The sequence below is a fragment of the Lissotriton helveticus genome, chromosome 5_1 (assembly GCF_964261635.1).
Source record: "Lissotriton helveticus chromosome 5_1, aLisHel1.1, whole genome shotgun sequence".
Lineage (NCBI taxonomy): Eukaryota > Metazoa > Chordata > Amphibia > Caudata > Salamandridae > Lissotriton > Lissotriton helveticus.
In genome coordinates, this window is record NC_136065.1 from 389,597,550 (window position 1) to 389,618,942 (window position 21,393).

The following is a 21,393-nucleotide window of genomic DNA, read 5'->3' on the forward strand; positions in this document are numbered from 1 at the left end:
GTGATCTCACTCACCACTGTGGTCCAGTACCGAGTGAGTGCAGTACAGGACCAAGCCATATGATAAAAGTCTGCAGGTTCTAATGCACACCTTGGGCAATTGGGGGGGCTGAAAGAAGGCCAGCACGGTATAATCGGACAGGGATGAGGTAAGTACAGTGTAAGTAGTAAATCTGGATTAATCGGAGTTTGGCAGAGATAGTGATCACCCGAGGACCGATGAGTGCGTCTCTCCAATCCTCTTCCCCCAGGGGACCCAGCCACTGCTCCCACCAGTCCTTCAGGCACACCCCTTTAGCAGAGGAGTTATTCACCAAGGAACAATAGATTTGGGATATCCCTCCCTTCCCTAAATTACCCATAACTACTTTAGCTACCATTGGCTGAACTCTGAAGGTGTGGTGCCTGCGGGGACATGGATGCTGATGGGGTGATGGAGTTGTAGATACCTGTAAAATTGAGTCGGATCAAGTGAGTAAATGTGCTGCAAGTCCTGAAAAGAGGGTAGGTCCCCCCCTCCCCCGACAATACATCCCCCAAGTGTGTGAACCCGATCAGGTCTCATCTTCTAAACCTTTCCAGTGCCGTCTACTCTCTCAGCGAGATGCTGTGCCATAGGGTTGTCTGCAGTGTACGTTTTGCATCCCATTGTGTAAAACTTAGTGCTGAGCAGAACCGCCCGATTAACCTCCGGAATGGCCCGAGTGACCAGGGAACCGTAAAGCATCCCCTGCATCCGGTGGAACCCCAATTCTCTAAGCCTCAATCGGTAAGCCGGGTCAGTCCATCCACCGGAGAACCAGTCATGTATCACCAGGAGACAGGTGGCTATGTAATACAAGAAGAGATTTGTCATCCCCATCGCTCGGTCGTAGAGGGCTTGTTGGCAGTGTGTAAGGGCCATGCGCGGTCTGGAGTTTCCCCAAAGAAAAGCTGTGGTCGTTTTATATAATTCCTGGAACCATCTTCATAGGAGATGGAGCGGGAGGTTTTGGAGTATGTGAATGAACTGAAGAAGCACCATGAACAGAGCAATTTTCGCAAAAGGATTCAGGTGGAGGAATTGGCACCTGCGAAGGTCTTCCTTCGATCTGTTGATCAAAAGGGGGAGATTGTGTGACCAGATAAGTTGTGGGAGGAGTGCCACCCAGGTTCCTAGGTATTTAAAGGTGAGGCGTTGAATGGGGATATCTGTTTGCCAGTCCACACAGTCTCGTGATGCATGGAGGGGTATCAGTGTTGATTTGGCAGGATTTAGGCGCAGGCCAGATGCAGCCCCAAATAATTGGAGAATCCGGAGGCAACGAGGAACCTTATCTTGCCGGATCTGCAAGGAAAAGCAGGACGTCACCTGCATAGAGGGCGATACGGTCCTCATAAGATCCCTTCCAGCCCTGCAATTGTGCGTCGCATCTGATGAACCGCGCAAGTGATTCTATTCCCATGGCGAAGAGGAGGGGGAGACAGTGGGAAGCCCTGTCTCGTTCCCCGATGAATTGGAAAATCGTGTTTTTAAAATTTAGAATTGGCTTACATCTATACTACATAAATTCTAATCTGAAAAAAGCTACAAAGGGGCCAATGGAAAGTATACCTGTGTGTTAAAAACTGTTTTTACAGCCACTCTTTTTTAAAATACGGTATTTTCGAATGCAAGCAACTAAGAGGGCCGATTATGAATCTGGCGATCTTTGAGCGCCAGACTTTTGGCGGTCCTGCAATTTCCTATTCCGAGGTGGCCATTTGGACTGCAACCTCTGTGCCGGCTACGCCAGGGAACTGCTGTTCCCTGGCAGTGGCACAGCGAACAGGGGTATCGAATAGGCAAGGCGGGATTTCCGCGGTCCGCTGAACATATTATGAGTTTCCCCACCACCAGCCGTTTCATGGCAGTGAGCCAGCCATGAAAAGCCTGATGGTGGGAAAATGAAGGGGGCAATACAGGGTCCCCATTCCCCTGCTGCCATGGGGATGTATTCAGGGGGGGCACAACATGTGCCCCCTGTTTGTATACACCCAAGTTCGCGCACAGCATGGACTTCACAGTCCATGCCTTTATGGAGCTTTTGCATTCCCATTGCAGTGCCTATTTTCAGGGTACCGCCTTGGGAACAGCAAATTAAAAGCCCCCCAGACACGGGTTGTACTCGTCATCTGGCAGGTGGACCGTGTACGGCTTTGGCGGTGCTATGCCAGCGCAAAGCTGGCGCAGCACAGCCAAAGTTGTAATCAGGCCCTACGTTTTTAACAGAAATGAGATGCCTAGATGGATCGTGCAATTGGTAGCTTCTTTTCTGATGGATACATCTGCCAATGGATTCCTCACCTTGTTAATATCCCCTGCGCCAGCAGCATTTGGAAATTTGTTGTAGCTCTCCACGCCGACGAGAACGACGTTGTAGAACCATGACTCCGCTCGCGACCCCGCTGACGTCACTGGAGCCTTGAAGGAGCCTCGTCGGCGTGATGACGCCAGTTCTCTTTTTTCCACGCCGTCGACGCTAACGGTTTTTCTAGTACTCTCCGTAGGATGTCATCGAGGAAGTCTGGGTTCAGGCCTTGCAGGGAGTGCGAAGAACATATGTCCATTACAGATCCACATGAAGACTGCGTTTGGTGTCTGTCGTCGGATCACGACGTCGAGGGATGTGCCTGTTGCAGGAAAATGAATCCGAAGGCTTTGAAAGAAAGAGAAGCTCAGCTCTTCATGGCAAAAATGAGGAAAGAGAAAAGAGGAAGAAGAAGAAGAAGGTCGAGGTCGACGTCACGCTCCAGGTCGAGGTCGGGCTCGAAATAGACGTTGGGGGATGCTTCAAGAGCCAAGAAGCATAAAAAGAAGAAGAGGCACTCTGATAGAGAGGCGGCGCCGAAGTCGACTTCTCAAGTCCATCTACGCCGTAAGGTCTTTGTGTCTCCTTTTCCCTCGAATCCAGCTTCTCCGGTGAGATCGGCTTCGCCTGCAGCTTCTCCTGTTCGATCTCCGACGCCGGCTCCGTCACCGACTTCGGAACATTCTCCGGATCCGGTAGAAGAAGTTCCTGTGCCGGATGAGCAGGCGACTCCATCGGATCCGCTGTCGGCGCTGGCTGGCCCGTACACGGTAACGCCTGCATCGGAGTCTGTCCCTGGAGCCTATCCTGCTTTTCCAAGCCTGGGTCAAGATCCTTCGCATTATCTAAATTCGATATATGGAGTATTCCATAGGGCTATGTACCCCTCTGGAGCACCTTCGGGTCCCATGGGTCCATTAGTGTTTAATCTGGGGGTTCCTCAGGCCTATGCCTAGGCTCCCTTCATGCCATTTCTTGGAGGAGGAGTAGTGTATGCCATCAAATGCCCGTATGGGCTAGAATATGTGGGAAGAACTAGCAGAAAAATTAAAACACGTATAGTGGAGCATAAAAGTCGCATCAGAAACCAGAACACAAATTCATCATTAGCCCGACATTGGGTAGAAGCCAAACATACTATTCCCCAAGTAAGATACACGGTTTTGGAATGTATTAAGCAAGTATCAGGAATGGATTTCAATACACTCCTAGCTAGGAGGGAAACACATTGGATAAAGACTTTAGGTACAGTTAGTCCAGGGGGTCTCAATGACCATTACGAACTACTATGTTTTCCGTAAATGTATGATATTACTGAATAGATTGTACTGGAGTACGCTGGGATTTCTTTTTCATTCTTTGAAGTTTCTCCTCTTCTTCGCTTGAGCACGATCCGACTATCAGTACATTCTTTCTGTTTCTCCTTTTTTTAGATCTCAAGACTAATTTTTTTTGGTATTATGTTGCTTTTTCGTATCCATTTAGATTTTCAGATTTTTGTTGGGTTTTGTACATAGTAATATGGGTCACAGCTATTTATAGATATAGCGAGTGACGCTCGACTAGTGGCATGGTACTTTGATTGCTTTGCTGTTACTTTGTTTCAATTAACTTTTATAGTTGTTTTCTTTGTTCCGATTTGCTCTGAGACTGAGGATGACTGGCACGTTTCAAATAGGTTTTGAATCATAGTACACTCTCGCTTTTGGGTGAGGGTGTTTTATTTAAAGTCCGTTTTTAATTTTGTTTACTCTTTTCATAAATACTCGCGAGTTCCGCACCACGTGATCAGTTGGGCGGACTCACGCTTGGCAACACAGTATGATTGGCGGCGTAGGAAGGGATAGGTAAGTCACGGAGGCTCTGTCCGATTGCCTTAGTTTATATTATGCTAACGTAGGGGGTTTGTTTTTGAGGAACTTGTGATTCTCTTTCAGAATACTAGAATTAAGTTAATCGAGCACTCCCGCTTCCATCATTTATATCGGTAAGCTGCACTCTGGGTCACCGGGGTCTGTTCACGATAACGGGTTGAGTTCAGGGGACTGATTGTTCCATATTTTTTCCAAGGGTATTTGGATACGAGGAGTTTGGTCCTCACACAGCTTACAAGTGGCTTACAGACACGCGCCCCAATTGGGCTACCGTCTAGTAAGATGATTGGAGAAGCCAGACCTCTCACTAAGTAGTTAGTCTTTCTTTTTCTTTTTCTTACATGTTTCCACACCCACTTTTTGGTGTGCACTCTTAAACACATGAGGGTTTAATATTTTCACTCTCTTGGACTTTCTGGTATCATACGCGTTAATTCTGCAATATCTGGATGAGAGTTATTCACGTTTGAGTTTTCTGTTTGGCGCATGTCGCATCGGTATAGGGGTAGGTGCGTTCTCTGCACCGGGCTTGCTATTTTTTCCACACGAGGGCACTCTCTCAGCGGCACTCCCGAGTTATTTACCTATTTGGCTTTTGAACACGTACTCAGTGATTGAGTGATATATAGATATTTCTGTTGCTGTTTTGTAGATCCTGAAAAGACATCACAACAGGACGCCGTTAACTCAAGATTTGACAACGTATTATTCATTTAATATATCCCCTGACGAAGGGTTCAGGATGAACCCGAAATGCATTGGAATTTTGGGATATATACTGTGAATCCTGTGTAGATATAATGTGATTACAAAATGTAATTTGATGATTTGGTTAATGAATCATATGCAGTTATTTTGATGTTTTCTGTAACATAGAAATCTTTTTGTGAAAAAATCGTAGCTCATAGAATGCAATGACTATTGTTATGTTTTTCAAACATTTAAAACCAAGAGAATAAAAATCTTGCAAACATCAGCAAATTGGGATGACTAACTTTTGATTACATTTGAGAGGCCTACGGCCCAAGAGTTGTGCCTCTAGTAGCTCGGGGTTTCCCTCGGGCTCATATTTAATCATTAGGCTCCCTTCATGCCATTTCTTCCGGCGGCGCCGTCTTGGCATTTCCCAGCGCCGGGGACGTCGAGGCCGTTTTCATCCTCTCCGGCGCCGTCAGGTCGACCTCGTTCAGCCCAGGCTGTGCCGACAGATCCATGTACGACACCAGCTCCAGGTCCTTCGGAGTCGGTCTCGGCTCCACCGGCGTCGGTGCCTTGAATAAGATTTAGGAGAGAAGCTCAGAGAGTTTTGGAGGAGCAGAGATTTCGTCTGGAGGAAATGGAGGAAGGTGAGGTAGAGGACTCTGATGACCGTTTTATGGAATTAAAAGAGGCAAGTGGCTTTGATATGTCTCCTGAGTGGGAGCGTTCTCCTGTTTCTGATGCTCCATCAAAGGATGTTGTCCCCTACCATACAGTGATTAAAAATGCAGCAGAACTTTTGGACCTTCAGCTTCCTTCTGTTGAATTTAAATCTAATATTCTGATGGAAGTTCTCCACTCTCCTACTTGTGTTGTAGAACCTCTGCTACCGTTTAATGAGGCAATTACTGATCCTGTATTGGAAGTCTGGCGTAAACCATGCTCGGCTCAAGCAGTTAACAAAGCAATTGCTACGAGATATAGGGTGGCTCCAGAGGATCATGAATTAATTATCATCACACCCCTCTCCTGAGAGTCTAGTAGTCCAGGCTGCCTGTTCAAAGTAGTCCAGGCTGCCTGTTCAAAGAAGTTTTCTGGTGCCTTTCCACAGGTTCTGGCTGACAGAGTCAAAGAAGCTCGACCAGTCCGCTAAAATGATGTTTTCTTCGGCTCGCATGGCCCTTAAGTCAACTAATGCCACCTGTCTTTTGGGTCGCTATATCCATGCCCTAATGGACTCAGCGAAACAACTTGCCCCAAAATTGTCCGAAGATGACAGGAAAATTTTAATGAGGTGTTACAGGACACTCAAGCAGCTGTTCGTCAGCTGAGTCAGAATGGTTTGGGCACGGCGGACTCTGTCGCCAGGATCATGGGATCTTCTGTGGCTACAAGAAGAAGTGCCTGGCTTAAATCTTCAGAGTTCTCCCCAGATGTGCAGGCAACACTTTTGGATCTACCTTTCGATGGCTCTGGTCTCTTTGGCAAGAAAGCGGATGCGGCCCTGGAAAGATTTAAAGATAGTAAGGCAACGGCCAAATCTCTAGGCCTTCAGAGTCAGCCTAGGGGTTCAACGTTTAGTAGGTACAGAGGTTTTGGGAGTTCGTCCTTTCGCTCCTACAAACAACCTCAGCAGCAGCAACAGCAGTAGCAAAATACCTTGTATGGATCTTTCAGGGGCAAGAATAGAGGTCGCCCACGAGGTCGTCAGCCCTCCTCCTCCTCCTCTTCCTCCCCTCCTATTACCACAGCAAAGCAGCCCTAGATCCGCCATTTAGGGATCACTGACATAATATAGAATGCCAAAACATCGACCTACCAAAATATCGAGGTAAAAATATAGAATACCAAAATATCGACCACCTATCTCCAAACAGGTAAGTACAAAAATATCGAATCAAAAATATCGATGTAAAAAATATAGTTAGTCAAAATATCGAATTTTTAAAATGCTTTAAATTAATTGAAATAATAAATATAACTAACTTAAACATACTTAAAATACTTAAATAACCTTAAAATTAATAAATAATTAATGTAAGTAAATAAAAAACCATACAAATTGAGTTGTTAATACATATATATATATATAAACGTAATATTAATAAAAAATGTACAATATTTTTACCGTAGGATAGCGGGAAGGGTAACATTTACTATTACCACTCCAGTGAGTGCAACAGTAGGGAAAGCGTTGGATAGCGTAGGGGTAAAAATTACTATTCCCACTCCTGTGAGTGCAACAGTAGGGAAAGCGTTGGATAGCAGGAGGGTAAAAATTACTATTCCCACTCCAGTGAGTGCAACAGTAGGGAAAGTAAATACTTCATATATAAATAAAAATAAAATAAATATTAATACCAATTACAAATTAATTAAAAAATTAACACTTTTATATAATATATTAATTAATCAATTAAAAATACAAATAAAAATTAATTAATAAAAATAATTATCTACTCATACAAATTATTTACCAATTAATAAATTTATTAACAATTACAAAATAAATAAAAAATAGATAAAAAAAAGAATTTAAAAATAGAATTACTTACAATTAAATTAATAAAAATTAACATAATTATCAATTAATACATTATTTAAAATTACTTACCCATTATATTTTGATTATTTACCAATTAATAATTAATTAACAATTAATTCAAAATAAATACAAATAAATAAATTAACATATTTATTTATTTATAATTAAATAACTTCCCACCCTTTTCCCCTATAAACCCACAACCCGCTACAGAAAATAAATTACTAAAATTAACATATTTATCAATTAATCTATTAAATAAAATTAATTACTAATTATATTTTAATTAATCACCAATTAGTAATTAACAATTAATTCAAAATAAATACCAATAAATAAATTAACATATTTAATTAATTATAATTAAATTACTTCCCACCCTATTCCCCTATAAACCCACAACCCGCTACAGAATTATATTACGCAAAAATGAAATACCATAAAAATAATTAATTAATATAAATAATAAAATAAATATACACTTTTCAAACATATACTAACATAAAAAACACTTTAAAAATTGATATTAACTTACTTACCTCAAATTCACTATTTTTGTAGTCTATATTCTGTCCATTCAATATTATGTCCATTCTATATTTTTGATTCGATATTAATGCTATCCTATTTGATATTTTGTAGTCTATATTCTGTCCAGTCGATATTGTGTCCATTCTCTATTTTTTAATCAATATTAATGCAAATCGATATTAAAAACTCGATATTTTGACTGTATTCCGCCATTTAGGATCATGTCGGTCCTGTAGGAGGTCGGCTTACTCATTTTCTGCAAGATTGGGAATCGGTCACTACAGACCTTTGGGTTCTCAATCTTGTGGAGAATGGGTATGATCTTCCCTTTCAGGAATTCCTTCCAAATTACCCTCCTTGCCAAGGGGTTTGCTCAGAGGATCACCTTCTTCTCCTACAGGTGGAAGTTCTAACTTTGTTGAAAAAAGGCGCGATAGAGGTGGTTCCGGAGCAGGAAAGAGGTCAGGGTTGCTACTCCCGGTATTTCCTGATACCCAAAAAGGATGGCAGGTTACGTCCAATCCTGGATCTCAGGATCTTGAATCTTTTTCTGAAGCAGGAAAAGTTCAAGATGCTCACCCATGCGCAGGTTCTTCAAGCGCTGCAACAGGAGGATTGGATGGCGTCAATCGACTTGCAGGACGCACAGGAAGTATCTCCGTTTCATGGTAGGGTCGCAGCATTATCAGTTTGCGGTCCTTCCGTTTGGTCTTACTACTGCACCTCGAGTCTTCACCAAGGTGATGGCAGTGGTGGCAGCCCATCTCAGAAGGTCGGGGATTTCCGTTTTCCCCTATCTGGATGACTGGCTGATCAAAGCAGAGTCGCCGGAGAAGGTACGTCATCTGCAAGTGACAATGCAGCTGTTGTACAGATTGGGTTTTTCGATAAGCGTCCCCAAGTCTCACCTAGTGCCCTCTCAGCACAACCTGTTTATGGGGGCGGTACTGGACACTATTGTCTGTCGAGCATTTCCTCCTCCTCAAAGGATTCTCGAAATTCAGGAAATGATTCCTTTGTTTTACAATGGAGCGGTCATTCCAGTCCTGAAGGTCCTTCGCCTGCTCGGTCTGTTTGCTTCCTGCATTCTGTTGATCAATCATGCACGCTGGCACATGAGGGCGCTCCAGTGGTGCCTCAACAGGCAGTGGTATCAGTTCAACGGAGATCTCAGGGAGTCTGTGAGGATCTCCAGAGAAGCAGCGGCAGATCTATCTTGGTGGAGCATGGAAGGCAATCTGTCTCAGGGAAAACCCTTCCATCTTCCTCCATCGGTGACCACAGTGATAACGGATGCATCCACTCTAGGGTGGGGTGCTCATCTGGGGGACCTGGAGATCAAGGGTCTTTGGTCTCCAGAGGAAAGGTTGCTTCACATCAACCTTCTGGAGTTACGGGCGATACGTTTGGCGCTCAAGGCCTTCCTCCCTTCCCTTCGTCGACAGTCGGTTCAAGTCCTAACGGACAACACTACCACAATGTGGTATGTCAACAAACAGGGAGGAGTAGGGTCGCATTGTCTTTGCAGAGAGGCTCTGCGTCTCTGGTTCTGGTTTCTGGACCATCAGATTTGTCTGATGGCAAATCATCTGGCAGGAGTTCAGAACGTGCATGCAGACAATCTCAGTCTGCAGTTCTCAGCCGACCACGAGTGGAGGCTTCATCCGGAGGTAGTTTGTCACGTCTTCCGGACGTGGGGAACTCCTCGGGTTGACCGGTTTGCCACTCACGAGAACGCTCACTGCCCGTCATTCTGCAGTCTCCTGTATCCGATGCGGGGAGCTTTGGGGGACGCGTTCTAGTTGAGTTGGGACTCCTTTACGCGTTTCCTCCCATACCCTTGATTCCTCGGGTTTTGAGGAAGATTCGTCAAGACCGGGCCCAAGTAATATTGATCGCCCCAGATTGGCCAAGAAGGGTGTGGTACACAGATCTTCTCCACCTCTCCTCGTGCCCTCCGCTCCGTCTACCTCTCAGGGCAGACCTCCTCTCGCAGTCACAGGGGCAGGTTCTACACCCCCACCTCCAGAGCTTACACCTTCATGCCTGGAGATTGAACGGGGCAACCTGAATTCTTTTTCTCTTCCTTCTGACGTGGTGGGTGTTATTTTGTCCGCCAGACGTCTCTCCACCAAGTCTATTTAGTCCTATTGGTGTTCCATATTTGTTCATTGGTATGGGGAGAAGTCTGTTGACCCTTTAAGGGCTCGCTTATCTGACATTCTTTAGTTAGCTCTGTCTCTGGCCCAGCAGGGTTTTGCTGTGGCTACTGTGAAAGGCTATTTATCGGCTTTGTTGGCGTTCCTTTGCTTGCCGGACCAGCCGTCTTTGTTTAAATCACCTATTGTGTTACGATTCATTAAGGGCCTTACCAACAAATATGTGCCCACTCCTTTTATTGTGCCTCAATGGGACTTAAATCTTGTCTTAACCTACTGGATGGGTTCTCCCTTCGAGCTCTTACACAAGTGTCCCTTGAGGTTATTGTCTTTAAAAACGGTACTTCTTGTTGCCATTACCTCGGCAAGGAGGGTAAGTGAGCTTCAAGCTCTGAGTTCAAACCCCCCATTCTTGACTATTCATGCTGATAGAATGGTTCTCAGGACCAGGGCTGGTTTTATGCCTAAGGTGGTAACTCCCTTCCATCTGGGGCAGTCCATTACCCTTTCTTCCTTCTATCCTCCCCCTCACCCTTCCAAGGAGGAGGAGTGGCTTCACCGTTTGGACTCTAAGAGGGCGGTGAGTTTTTACCTTGATAGGACTAAAGACTATCGTGTGGATGACCAGCTCTTCGTGGGTTTTGCTGGCTGCTGGACAGGCAGAGCGGTGCACAAGTGCACACTTTCCAGATGGATTGTCTTGTGCATCAGGATTTGTTACTCTTTGGCCGGTAAGGAACCTCCAGAGGGTTTAAGAGCTCATTCTACCAGGTCAAAGTCTTCTACATCTGCCTTATTTAGAGGTGTTCCTGTTGATGACATTTGTAGAGCGGCAACTTGGGCCTCCCTCCACACTTTCGCGAAGCATTACTGCCTAGACTCCGAAGTGAGGAGGGACGGACACGTTCCGCGTTCTGTTCTCCAAGATTTTCTGGTATAAAAGGGTGGATACCCTCCTTCGGGAGTGGGGACTGCTGTGGGACTCTATTCACAAGGTGAGGAATCCACTGGCAGATGTATCCATCAGAAGAACAAGTTGCTTACCTTCGGTAATGCTTTTTTTTGTGGATACAGTATCTGCATGTGGATTCCTCACTGACCCACCCGCCTCCCCGTTGTCCACCCTTGTATACCTCCAATGTTGATATTGTCTAATTTATTTTCAATGAAAGTGTTTTACAGCAATGTTTTCACACTGTGTGTGTTGGTTGAATTCTGTGTACTGTGTATACTATGTATATTTATGTCGGTCCGTCCGTGTGCCTCAAAGGTACGTAAAAAAAAGGCGAAACTGACGTCATCACGCCGACGAGGCCCCTTTATGGCTCCAGTGACGTCAGCGGGGTCGCGAGCCGAGTCATGGTTCTACGACGTCGTCCTCGTCGACGTGGAGAGCTACAAAAAAATTCCGAATGCTGCTGGCGCAGGGGATATTCACAAGGTGAGGAATCCACAGGGAGATACTGTATCCACCAGAAAAAGTGCTACCGAAGGTAAGTAATTTGTTCGTTAGCATTAAAGGAGTTTTTATTATCATTATTTCTAGATTATTCAGAGATTCTATTTCTTATCTCTCTGAAAAGCTGGATCTTCAAGGGCACCCTACTGCCTGTAGTTTCCAGGTTGGAATATTTGCTCTCAGTTTTCATGCATCTATACTATTATTGTGAGAGTAACCAGATGTAGGCATGTGTGAGTTGTGTGAATAATCCCTAGTTACTCAACTAATCTGCCTACCACCATGGGCAAGTGCACATATTGTGCCATCCCTACCAATTATGTGTTTAGGAAACGGGGTTGGTCAATGTTGGGTGCATACACACTTCCAAGTATCACTTCTGTCCCATGTAGCATTCCTGCCACCAGTACATAGCTGCTCTTTTTGTTAATATTTATTGTATCTTGGAAAAGTGGGATTAAAGGACTCACCCTCACCAGAGCCCCCATGCTTTCTTTACAAACGTACTTTATCTTGTATGGGCCTTTCACTGTTATTCATAACATGACAGGGTGGTTTTCTATTCTGTTGTGGTACTCCATATTATGCTGTTTTCTTTTGTATTTATTCAGTTCTCCTCTAGTAATTAGGGCCTGGGCAATCAGGTGATGTGTGCACTTACTTACTTTTACCATCAATCGTTCCCTGCGTCCACCAACATCTCAACGACTAGAAGTCCATTTATTCTGTGTTCTTTATTGTGTACTTCTCCTATGCCAAGGCCGCATTGTTGCTAAGTTCTCTGTTGTGTTCCATTTGCAAGCACTTTTCTGTTTTTAGTTTTCACGCCAGGATGTCTTTTACTGGGTTGTGCTACTCATCCAGGGCTGTACAACTCTTTCTTTCCAGCATGAGGAGACAAGGGATCTGAAGACGAAACAGCTGCCTTATAAGCCCACTCCGGCGCTCAAGGCCAGTCCTCTGCTCATGTATGGTCTGTTGCTGTCCTCCACATCTATCTTTCCATCAGGGGCCTAGCTTATTCAGTGAAATTTGAGGGATGTGAATCTCAAATTTCCCAAATTAAAAAGCAGTGGGTAGCAGGGTGACTGGGTAAGGTGACCACGGTTCGGGATGAACTGTTCCTGTGAGGAGCAGGTCAGTACTGATTTGCATTAGTTTGGGCCTCTGGGGCGGATTTAGAATTTGCAGGACAGGTACTCCGTTACAACAGTGACAAAGTACTTTGTCCGCAAAACTCAAAGTCCACGTGCCTGATTTTGAGTTTGGCAGAATACAAATTTTACGTCGACGCAGTAACATTTATTCTGTCATTGTAAAACTTCCTCCAGTGGCCCGACAGAGTAGATGCGTGGGAGGTAAGCCATCTGACCGTCCACACTATATTGAGCGGCCAGTCGTATTTATGTTTTGTGTTTTATTTTAAACTCACTGTCAGGTGTTTCCTGGTGGCAAGGTACAGTAAAAAAAAAAAATGACCCCCACACCATGGAAGAAATGTAACCTAACTTAAACTTGAGAAAAATAATTAATATAAGTTAATATATGTTTAATTAGAAAATGTAGTTAATAGTGCTTTAGCATATTTTTCTTTAGTTCTACATTCAAAATAAGTATATACAAATTATTTAGATTATTATTTAACATAAAAATACTTTACAAAACTTTTTTTAAAGAAAAAAATGTTCTTTTTGTTTTTCTGATACTTTACCCCAGGGAGATCTCTGCCACCTGGGCGGAGATCTCACTACTAGGATGTACAGGGAGCTTTTCCCTATACTTTACTACATGGAGATCTCGGCCTCAACTGCAGAGATCTTCCCATGGTAAAGCATAGGCAACTCTTCCTTACCTGTTCCAACACTGAGATCTCCGCTCGACTGCAGAGTGCCCCTATAGTTAAGTATTGGGAAAGTAAAAACATTTATTCAACTTGGAAAACGTTTTTTTAAATATTTTGATGTAAAATATTAATGTCAATTATTTTATACATGTATTTTATATGTAAACCTAAAGAAATAATGATGCTACAGCACTATTAACTACATTTTGAAATTAAGCTATTTGAAAATATATTAAATTACATTACAATACTTTTCTTAAGCTTAGATTAAAAAATAAACTCCTACCTAAATTAAAAAAAATGTATTTATTAATATTTAGTAAAAGTGATGTGTACACTAAATTAAAAGTAATTTATTTATATATAATAGCATTTAGTGTTACATTTGAAATGCAAAAAAGGTATGAAAATATTTTATAGTTAAATTAAAAACGTAAAATTTGCATATATTTTGTAACATTAAATTATAATTTATTTATTTTTTAACTATTTAAATTCTCTTAATTTACTTAAACATTATTTCATATTGGGTCTTATTTTAAGTCCCTAACTCCATTATTTTCTATGGTAGGGTGTTGGTGTTGCAATACCAGTGATTGGCCATTTGTGGTGCTTGACCTACCCCAGCTCTTAGCTGGAGTACTTTAGTGTTATTTTGGATCCCTTTTTGCCTACAGTAACTATAAAATTGCAGTATGTGAATAGCTACAGGCTTACTCTTTGATGATGTGTTCACGTCCCTCCCTAAGCCTGTCCTTACCCTTACCCTTTATACATAAGTATTCCTCATTTTCCAGCCACTCTCCTGTGTCCTTTCCACATTTACCACAAAAAATACATGCTTACGTGTGCAGAAACTCCGCAGTTGGGTGGAGATCTCCGCAACTATAAGTATAGGAGAGATGGAGGTGTAATCCCTGCATGTAGGTTTGTGCATAACATTGTGTAATACATTTTGTAGTTCTACAAAACATACTACAACATTTAATTTGTGAAAATACCCCATTGTGTTTAGGAATGTGAAACAACAAAAGAATTGGTATGATACAATAGTTAGCATTTGTGTGTGAAAATTATAAAAATTTGAAATTAGTGTTTGAAAAGGAAAATACTAAGCAAGTGCCTTATTTTGAGTTACCCGATTTTAACCCACCCGACCGCCTCCCCTGAGTTAAAGATACAGGAGATTCTGTTTACTCAGTCAGTGTCGGATTAACCAAGCTCATCGATTGAACCATGAATTGCATGTCAGATCCACTGACATTCCTAGTTCTCCCACACGGTTTTCCCTAGAGAATTTTACTGCCTTCGAGAAACATGATAGGTGTTTGACTTTTCAGGGAACTTTGTAAATCCTGATTCGTGCGGCTAGTGGCCCCATCAGGAATTTAGGGCCACTGGAATGAGGCTCTTAAAGATTTCTAAAAATGTATGTGTATAGTCATGCCAAAAAGTTGACTTCTAATAGATTGGGAAACATTGCAGTTACATTTCATCAGTGATTCATAACTAAGAGTGAGAGACATCAGCAAGGCCGTAGCAAAGTTTTGTTATCCCCAAAATGTTCCTGATCTCCAGCATTCCTGCTCTTCCAAACTCAACTTCACCCTCCTACCCCTGCACCTCAAAAACAATGCATAAGTGCCCCATCCTCCAGGATACCCACACTGCTCTGCAAATATTGTGAGCCTAGCCATAGGTTCCTCTTGCAGTTCCAACTGTTCACTATTTACTTGCAGCATGTTCTTCTGCTTTGAGCCAGCTTTTTTTCAGAGGTCATCAGACTTGTACAAAAAATGTCCCCCATATTGAGTGTGTTGTGCTTTGTTTGCAGTTGAAGGAGCACCCGGAGTCGGGTGTTTATGTGAAGTCACTGTCCAAGCACACCGTTCACAGTGTGGCAGAGTGTGAACTGATCATGGAAACTGGCTGGAAAAATCGTTCTGTGGGCTACACACTGATGAATAAAGACTCCTCACGCTCCCATTCCATATTCACCATCCACATCGAAATCTGCTCCGTTGGTAAGTGCAGAAGAAAGTCTTATTTATTGATATGTATGCACACACTAGTAAGTACATTCAGAAAGTGAAGGGTCAAGCCTTTTCTGAGATATGTGAATATGTAGGGATCACCTAGTGGTATAAAATTCATAGGCTGCATGGCTTCTCTACTGTCGACGATATGTTATGTTAAATTTATTTGAATAGTGCAGCTCTAAAAGCTTCAAGGCGTTGTGGATAGACACATAACTAAGAGCACCTGCAGAGGGACCAGCGACTAAAAACAATTGCCAAAAACAAATATGTTTTTTAATTATAAAGGGAGGTTTTTAGTGTTCTCCTAAACTGAAGCAAATTTTGCTCTGCCTGCATAATTAAGGCGGGGGGTGGACAATTCCATTGTTTTGTGGCAGCTACAGAGAAAGCTTTATCACCCTATAAAGAAGTTGTGGTTTCTGGACTAGATGAAGACACTGATTGGCTAAGCTTAAAGAACAAAAGGGGATGCGCCACTTAAACTTAACCCAAAATCAGCTGAATTAGCATTATTGGCATTTTCAATCAGTCAATTAGAGTACTTGTAAAGCGCGCTACTTACCCGTGAGGGTATCAAGGCGCTGAGGGGAGGGGGTGCAACTACTGCTCGAAGAGCCAGGTCTTGAGGAGTCTTCTGAAGGCGAGTAGGTCTTGGGTCTCCCGTAGGTGCGTAGGGAGTGTGTTCCAGGTCTTGGCGGCGAGGTAGTAGAAGGATCTGCCGCCGGAGGTTGATGGTTGGATGCGGGGGACAGCGGCGAGGGCGAGGCTGGCGGAGCGGAGCTGGCTGGTGGGGGTGTAGAAGCGGAGTCTGCTGTTCGGGTAGGCTGGTCCGGCGTTGTGGAGTGCTTTGTGTGCGTGGGTGAGGAGCTTGAAGGTGATCCTCTTGTCGACGGGGAGCCAGTGTAGGACTCTCAGGTGGGGGGTGATGTGGCTGCGGCGGGGGACGTTGACGATCAGTCGGGCGAAGGCATTTTGGATGCATTGTAGTCATGGTGAGAAGTTGGCCTGGTAGATGATGTTCACTATTCTAGTGAACACCTTGCACCAGTCCAAACAACCCTTATGGTGATGGTTGTAAGTTAACCTTATAGACCAGCTATCCTAGTGGTAGCATGGACAGAACAGTCTTAGGCTAAAAGACTCTTGAGGGCGGGTAAAGCCAGCTGTTTTACCATATGTAACCCCTTGAATATCAAATGAAAGGACACCACACAGGATATATATAAAATATATATGTATTTATTCACTAACACACTCCTCTGAACTCTTTATGAGATCAGAGGCAAAAGAACATTACGAGTTACTTAGTCAGAATACGTTAAGCTGCACAATTTACAGTTAGGCCCTAGGGGCGAAGCAAACCATATATTAAGGAAAGTGGTATAAGTACCACGTCACAAGAAAAGGAAAGGCCTAGGGCCTATGCAATCGCTGGGGCTACACTATCTGAACCTTAGTTAAGAAGTAGGAGGCCCACAGGCGGCGCGTGCAGTGTCTTGACTCACACGCGAGAGTCAACGTTAAGTCAATGGGAACTTAGTAGTTAGATAAACAAGGATTTAGGACACTTCCGGTTTAGCTAGGAGGAACAACTAAAAACCTAGACACTTGGATAGTCAATACCCTTGGGAGCACCGAAGTACTCGCGTTACCTCACCTACAGGAAGCAGGTACATAGGTGTGAAGATGTGTCGGGTTTCGCCGTTGAAGCCTATGGAGACCTGGAGGAAAGATGCTGCAGGCGACCAGGAGGAAGATGTCCGGGTGGATCCAAGGGTGGATCGAGGATGAAGAGGACCTGAAAGCAGAGGGGACAGAGTCTGGGTCACTAGCAAGTGATCGGGTGGAACCATGAAGGAACCAGACGACGTCGAGGAGCAATCAGGTGCGGTCGTGAAGCTTGTCTCTTCAGCCACGCGGACCAGGAGGCGTCGAGGATGACCAGATGCTGGAGAGGAGCTGTCCCACGAAGGTTCTCACAGATGGAGGGGTCGACTGCCAGATTGGAGTCAACAAGTCTTGGCAAAGGCAACCCACGCAGGATTCAAAGAAGGCTTATGATGCAGACCAGCAAGGTCTGAGGTGCCTCACCTTTGCAGGGAGGCAAGGGCCAGTCTGGAGCAACCAGACCAGCGAGTTGATTACCCCAGTATTGTAACTTTCATAGATTCCCATGCTTTGTATCATTCCCCGTCGTCGGAATGGGAGCCTCGGTAAATAAAAAAACATATCATACCCATAGGTACAAAAGAGAAAAACAGGCCTAGGCCTCATCTCATTTTGTAGCATATTAACCTCTTTGTGTAAAAGAGCCCAAACTTTCTGCAACAACCGATCAGAACAGCCTTACCCCATAGAACCTTCCTGAGAGAGCCTTAGAGCCTCAGATTTTTCTACCGCACGTTGTGCTAGGGAGTCTCCACTAAGCTCTGCTCAGTTTCTTTCTTTATTACTTGATTCTTCTACAATTTTATTCTTCAAACTACAATGTCTGACAAGGAGAAGAAGGCTTTGTTCAGGGCCTGTGCTACCTGTGCCAAAAAGAGACTTTTTGTGGAGGACAAGCATGAAGACTGTATCTATTGCCTGTATCTAGACCACAAGGCCACTGATTGCAAGATCTGTAGAACTTTTTCTACAAAAACATTGAAAGACAGGGAGGTCCGATTGTTGACTTGGCTACAGAAAATGAAGTCACGGAAGGAGGTGCTGTCTTCGGATGAGGAGGACTCTTCATAGGCTACATCCTCCAGAAAATCCAGAAAAAGGGGTAGGTCTCCTCCCTCTACTTCTTCTGGGGCCCCTGTCCAAGCCCATCATAAGATCTCTGATAGGTCTGAGAGGGCTAGTCCCATTAAATCTCCTCACTGAGGTGAAAAGGAGAGGTTGGTACAGGCTGCTGAGGTGGACACAGCCAAGAAGGTGAAAAAGGATACTTCTGTTCCTTCTCAACCATCCCAAAAGGCGAAGGAGAGCAAGACACTGGCTGTTGTCTCTCAGGATGGAAAGCCTGACAAAAAGCAGCGTTCGTCGACGACGAAATCAGCAGGTACGTCGACGACTTCTTCTCAGAAAAGCCTGTCTTCTCAGGTGGCTCCGTCGACAGGACTTCGCCAACGTTTAAGGTGCCTTCCTGCTTGTCGACGATGGCTGTCATCTCGACGTCGACGATGATGACGACGGGAGTGGTGTCGACGGCTGCTTCGACGACGAGGACTACGACGTCGACGGCGTCTGCTGCAATGTTGATGACGACGAGTTCGTCGACGATGCCGTCGACGATCAATCCACCGTCGACGAGGAAAACTCCGTCGACGAGATCAATTCCTCCGTTGACGGTTCGGTCGACGGTTCCATCGACGACGATTACACCAACGATTCCGTCGACGACGACTCCGTCGTCGACTATTCAAAAAATCCACATTTCCATGAAAAAGCAGCAAATAACGCCGGAGATGACTTCTCCTAGGCGAGTAGCACCTTTGCCTCCTACTATGCTGTTGGATGAGTAGTCTGATGACGAAGAGGATGATAATCCTTATGGGGATGCCTACAGTCCCTCTGACTTAAATGTGAAGTGTCAGGATACAGACACTGAAGAATATTATGAACACCAATATGTCCAGCAAGGTAGACCTCCTCAAACCTTCGGACAGGACATGGTGGCCATGCCGTCCTCTCTTGTATCGGATTTGCAGTTGATGTTGCAAGATTATAGAAATAGGTTTCCTTCTCAACCTACAATACAGCAGGACCTCTTGCTCCTGCAATCATTGTGACAACGGTGACCCCGCGGATGGTGGAACCGGAACCCAGACTGGAAACCCAAGATGTTGTGGATGATGTTTCTTCTGATGAAGAGGTTCAGGAAGAACCTACGCATGATCCAGATGTGGATTATGATGATAGTGGTCCTCAAGATCCGGATGTGGGTAGGACAGGATTCCGCTACCTCTCCACCTGCTGACATTGGGGGTTTCCATAACCTCATGGAGAGGGCATCTAAAAGATTTGGTCTGCCGATCACGACGGTGCAGACAGACTGCTTCCTCTATGACTTTAAAGAACCCTACAAGAGGTTAGTCCGTTCTATACCTATAATAGAGCATGTATAGGCATATCTTTTTGTTGTTCTGAAATGTGATGGAAACAACAGTTTTAATAGGATCAAAAGAAGGATGAGCAGGAAGAACTGGTTTGGGGATGCTTCCTCTCTATGCAGTTCTGTAGACACTGCCTTTGTGTGGGGTGTGCCCCCTCGCAGTAGGGTAGTCTCCAGTCTGGAGCACCAGCAACAGACACACAAAGATGTGTGAACTATCTGCACCTAGCTATGAACAGCCACAAAGACAATAATCAGGAAAGAGACTAAAGGGTGTTTTTTTACCTAAGAGACCCTTCTCACTCTGAACAATAGACTGCTGCCCCCTTCACCATCTTGCACGTGGCAGCGCTACAGGAAGGGCCTAATGCAGTTTCTTTGGGAACCTTGTCTCCTTTGTCTTCACTTCAATGTCTAGATCTCTTCCCTCCTGCATCCTGACTCACTTCCAGTATTTGGGAAAACAACTCCATCCTCAACTTGTGCTCAGGAACATGCACAGGGCGTTCAAAATGGAACCTACAGACCTTCAGCACTCTGCTTTGCATATACATACAATGCATAAACCTACAATAGTCACATACATGAAAATGCACAACATAGACTTGGATGGGATTAGGCGACAAAACAGGGTATGAATCTGATTGCGCACTGGCGAGACACTCTCAGCCAGTGCAAAAGAACTCCTTTTAAGTGAGTGAGTGAAAAAAGCTTTAATTTACAGTTTAGTGAGGAAAGATCTTTTTATGAGACCATTTTGTTACTACGCCATCTCCCTTTGTGCCGAATATAAATCTTGTGCCAAGGTTGGGATACTCCAGACAATGTTTAAAAAAGGTGTCCAAAGCTTGTAGCACATCAGGCCAGGGCTTTTAATGTTTAAATGATTTGTAAACTCAGAATCACATATTTAAGCTGTCTGCCCTGGATATGAAACACTATGTATAATGTTGTTTCTTTCTACAGCTTACATTCTCAAATTGCTTGCTAACTCAAAAAGCCTTCTCCCACTATACTCCTAAAAACATGCATGGAAAATTGACCTTGACCTACTTCACCTTGATTCCTCTCCTTCCTTTCTGAAGAGTCCCTCTTCTTACATTCCATCTGCTACATACCATCTATTTCTAGGAATACCCTCCTCTTGGTCTCATGCCTGTCTGCCTCAATTTTTCTTATTGTAATTCTGCAGTTGGCTGATACCTCATTTCATTGATTACAACCGCTCCTCTTTAAAATCCTATGCCTGTAATCTAACATCACCTAATCTTCACCGGCCTATCTAGTATACCAACCATTCTCCTTAAACCACATAGCCCCAACTAATGATCATAACTACCTTGTATTAATAAATCACAAAGTAGGTGGAGTAAATGTATGCATTTTTTTTCCTCAAGAGCACATGACTAATCGCAATAGCAAACAATAACCACTAGATTAACCGCTAACCTGGGGTTCCGGAGTAGCATGCTACTTGCTATAATCAGGAATAGTAAGCACTATATAAATCCTTTTACAATTACAATTAATGCACTGTCCACTATAACAGCATGTTTGGGGCCCATATCCAGGTCCTGCTGAGCCCCACATTGTCAGGAAGAGGCCTTGGTCTCAGCACACATGCTAGAGTAGTGTTGCTGCAGGACCATAACAGTCAGGATACCAGAATCACATGCAGTTGGAAATCTTATGCAGGGAAATAGTATCCATACCATGCAGGGGAACATTAATGTCCACACACTATCTATAGACCATCTTGGCCAAATGTCATTTATTTGTCTTAAAAGAGACTATTTCTGATTTTAAAATATCA

The 21,393-nt window shown here is 44.0% G+C and overlaps 1 protein-coding gene across 7 annotated transcripts in view; it reads left to right on the plus strand.

The window, feature by feature from the left end:
* The window catches only part of KIF17 (kinesin family member 17), a 542,173-nt gene that overhangs the window by 195,577 nt on the left and 325,203 nt on the right, over positions 1–21,393 (plus strand). For all 7 annotated transcript variants that reach the window (XM_078642580.1, XM_078642577.1, XM_078642579.1 and 4 more), the window contains exon 4: positions 15,274–15,463. In XM_078642580.1, coding sequence (XP_078498706.1) covers positions 15,274–15,463 — 190 coding nt within the window. The remainder of the gene's footprint in view (positions 1–15,273; positions 15,464–21,393) is intronic.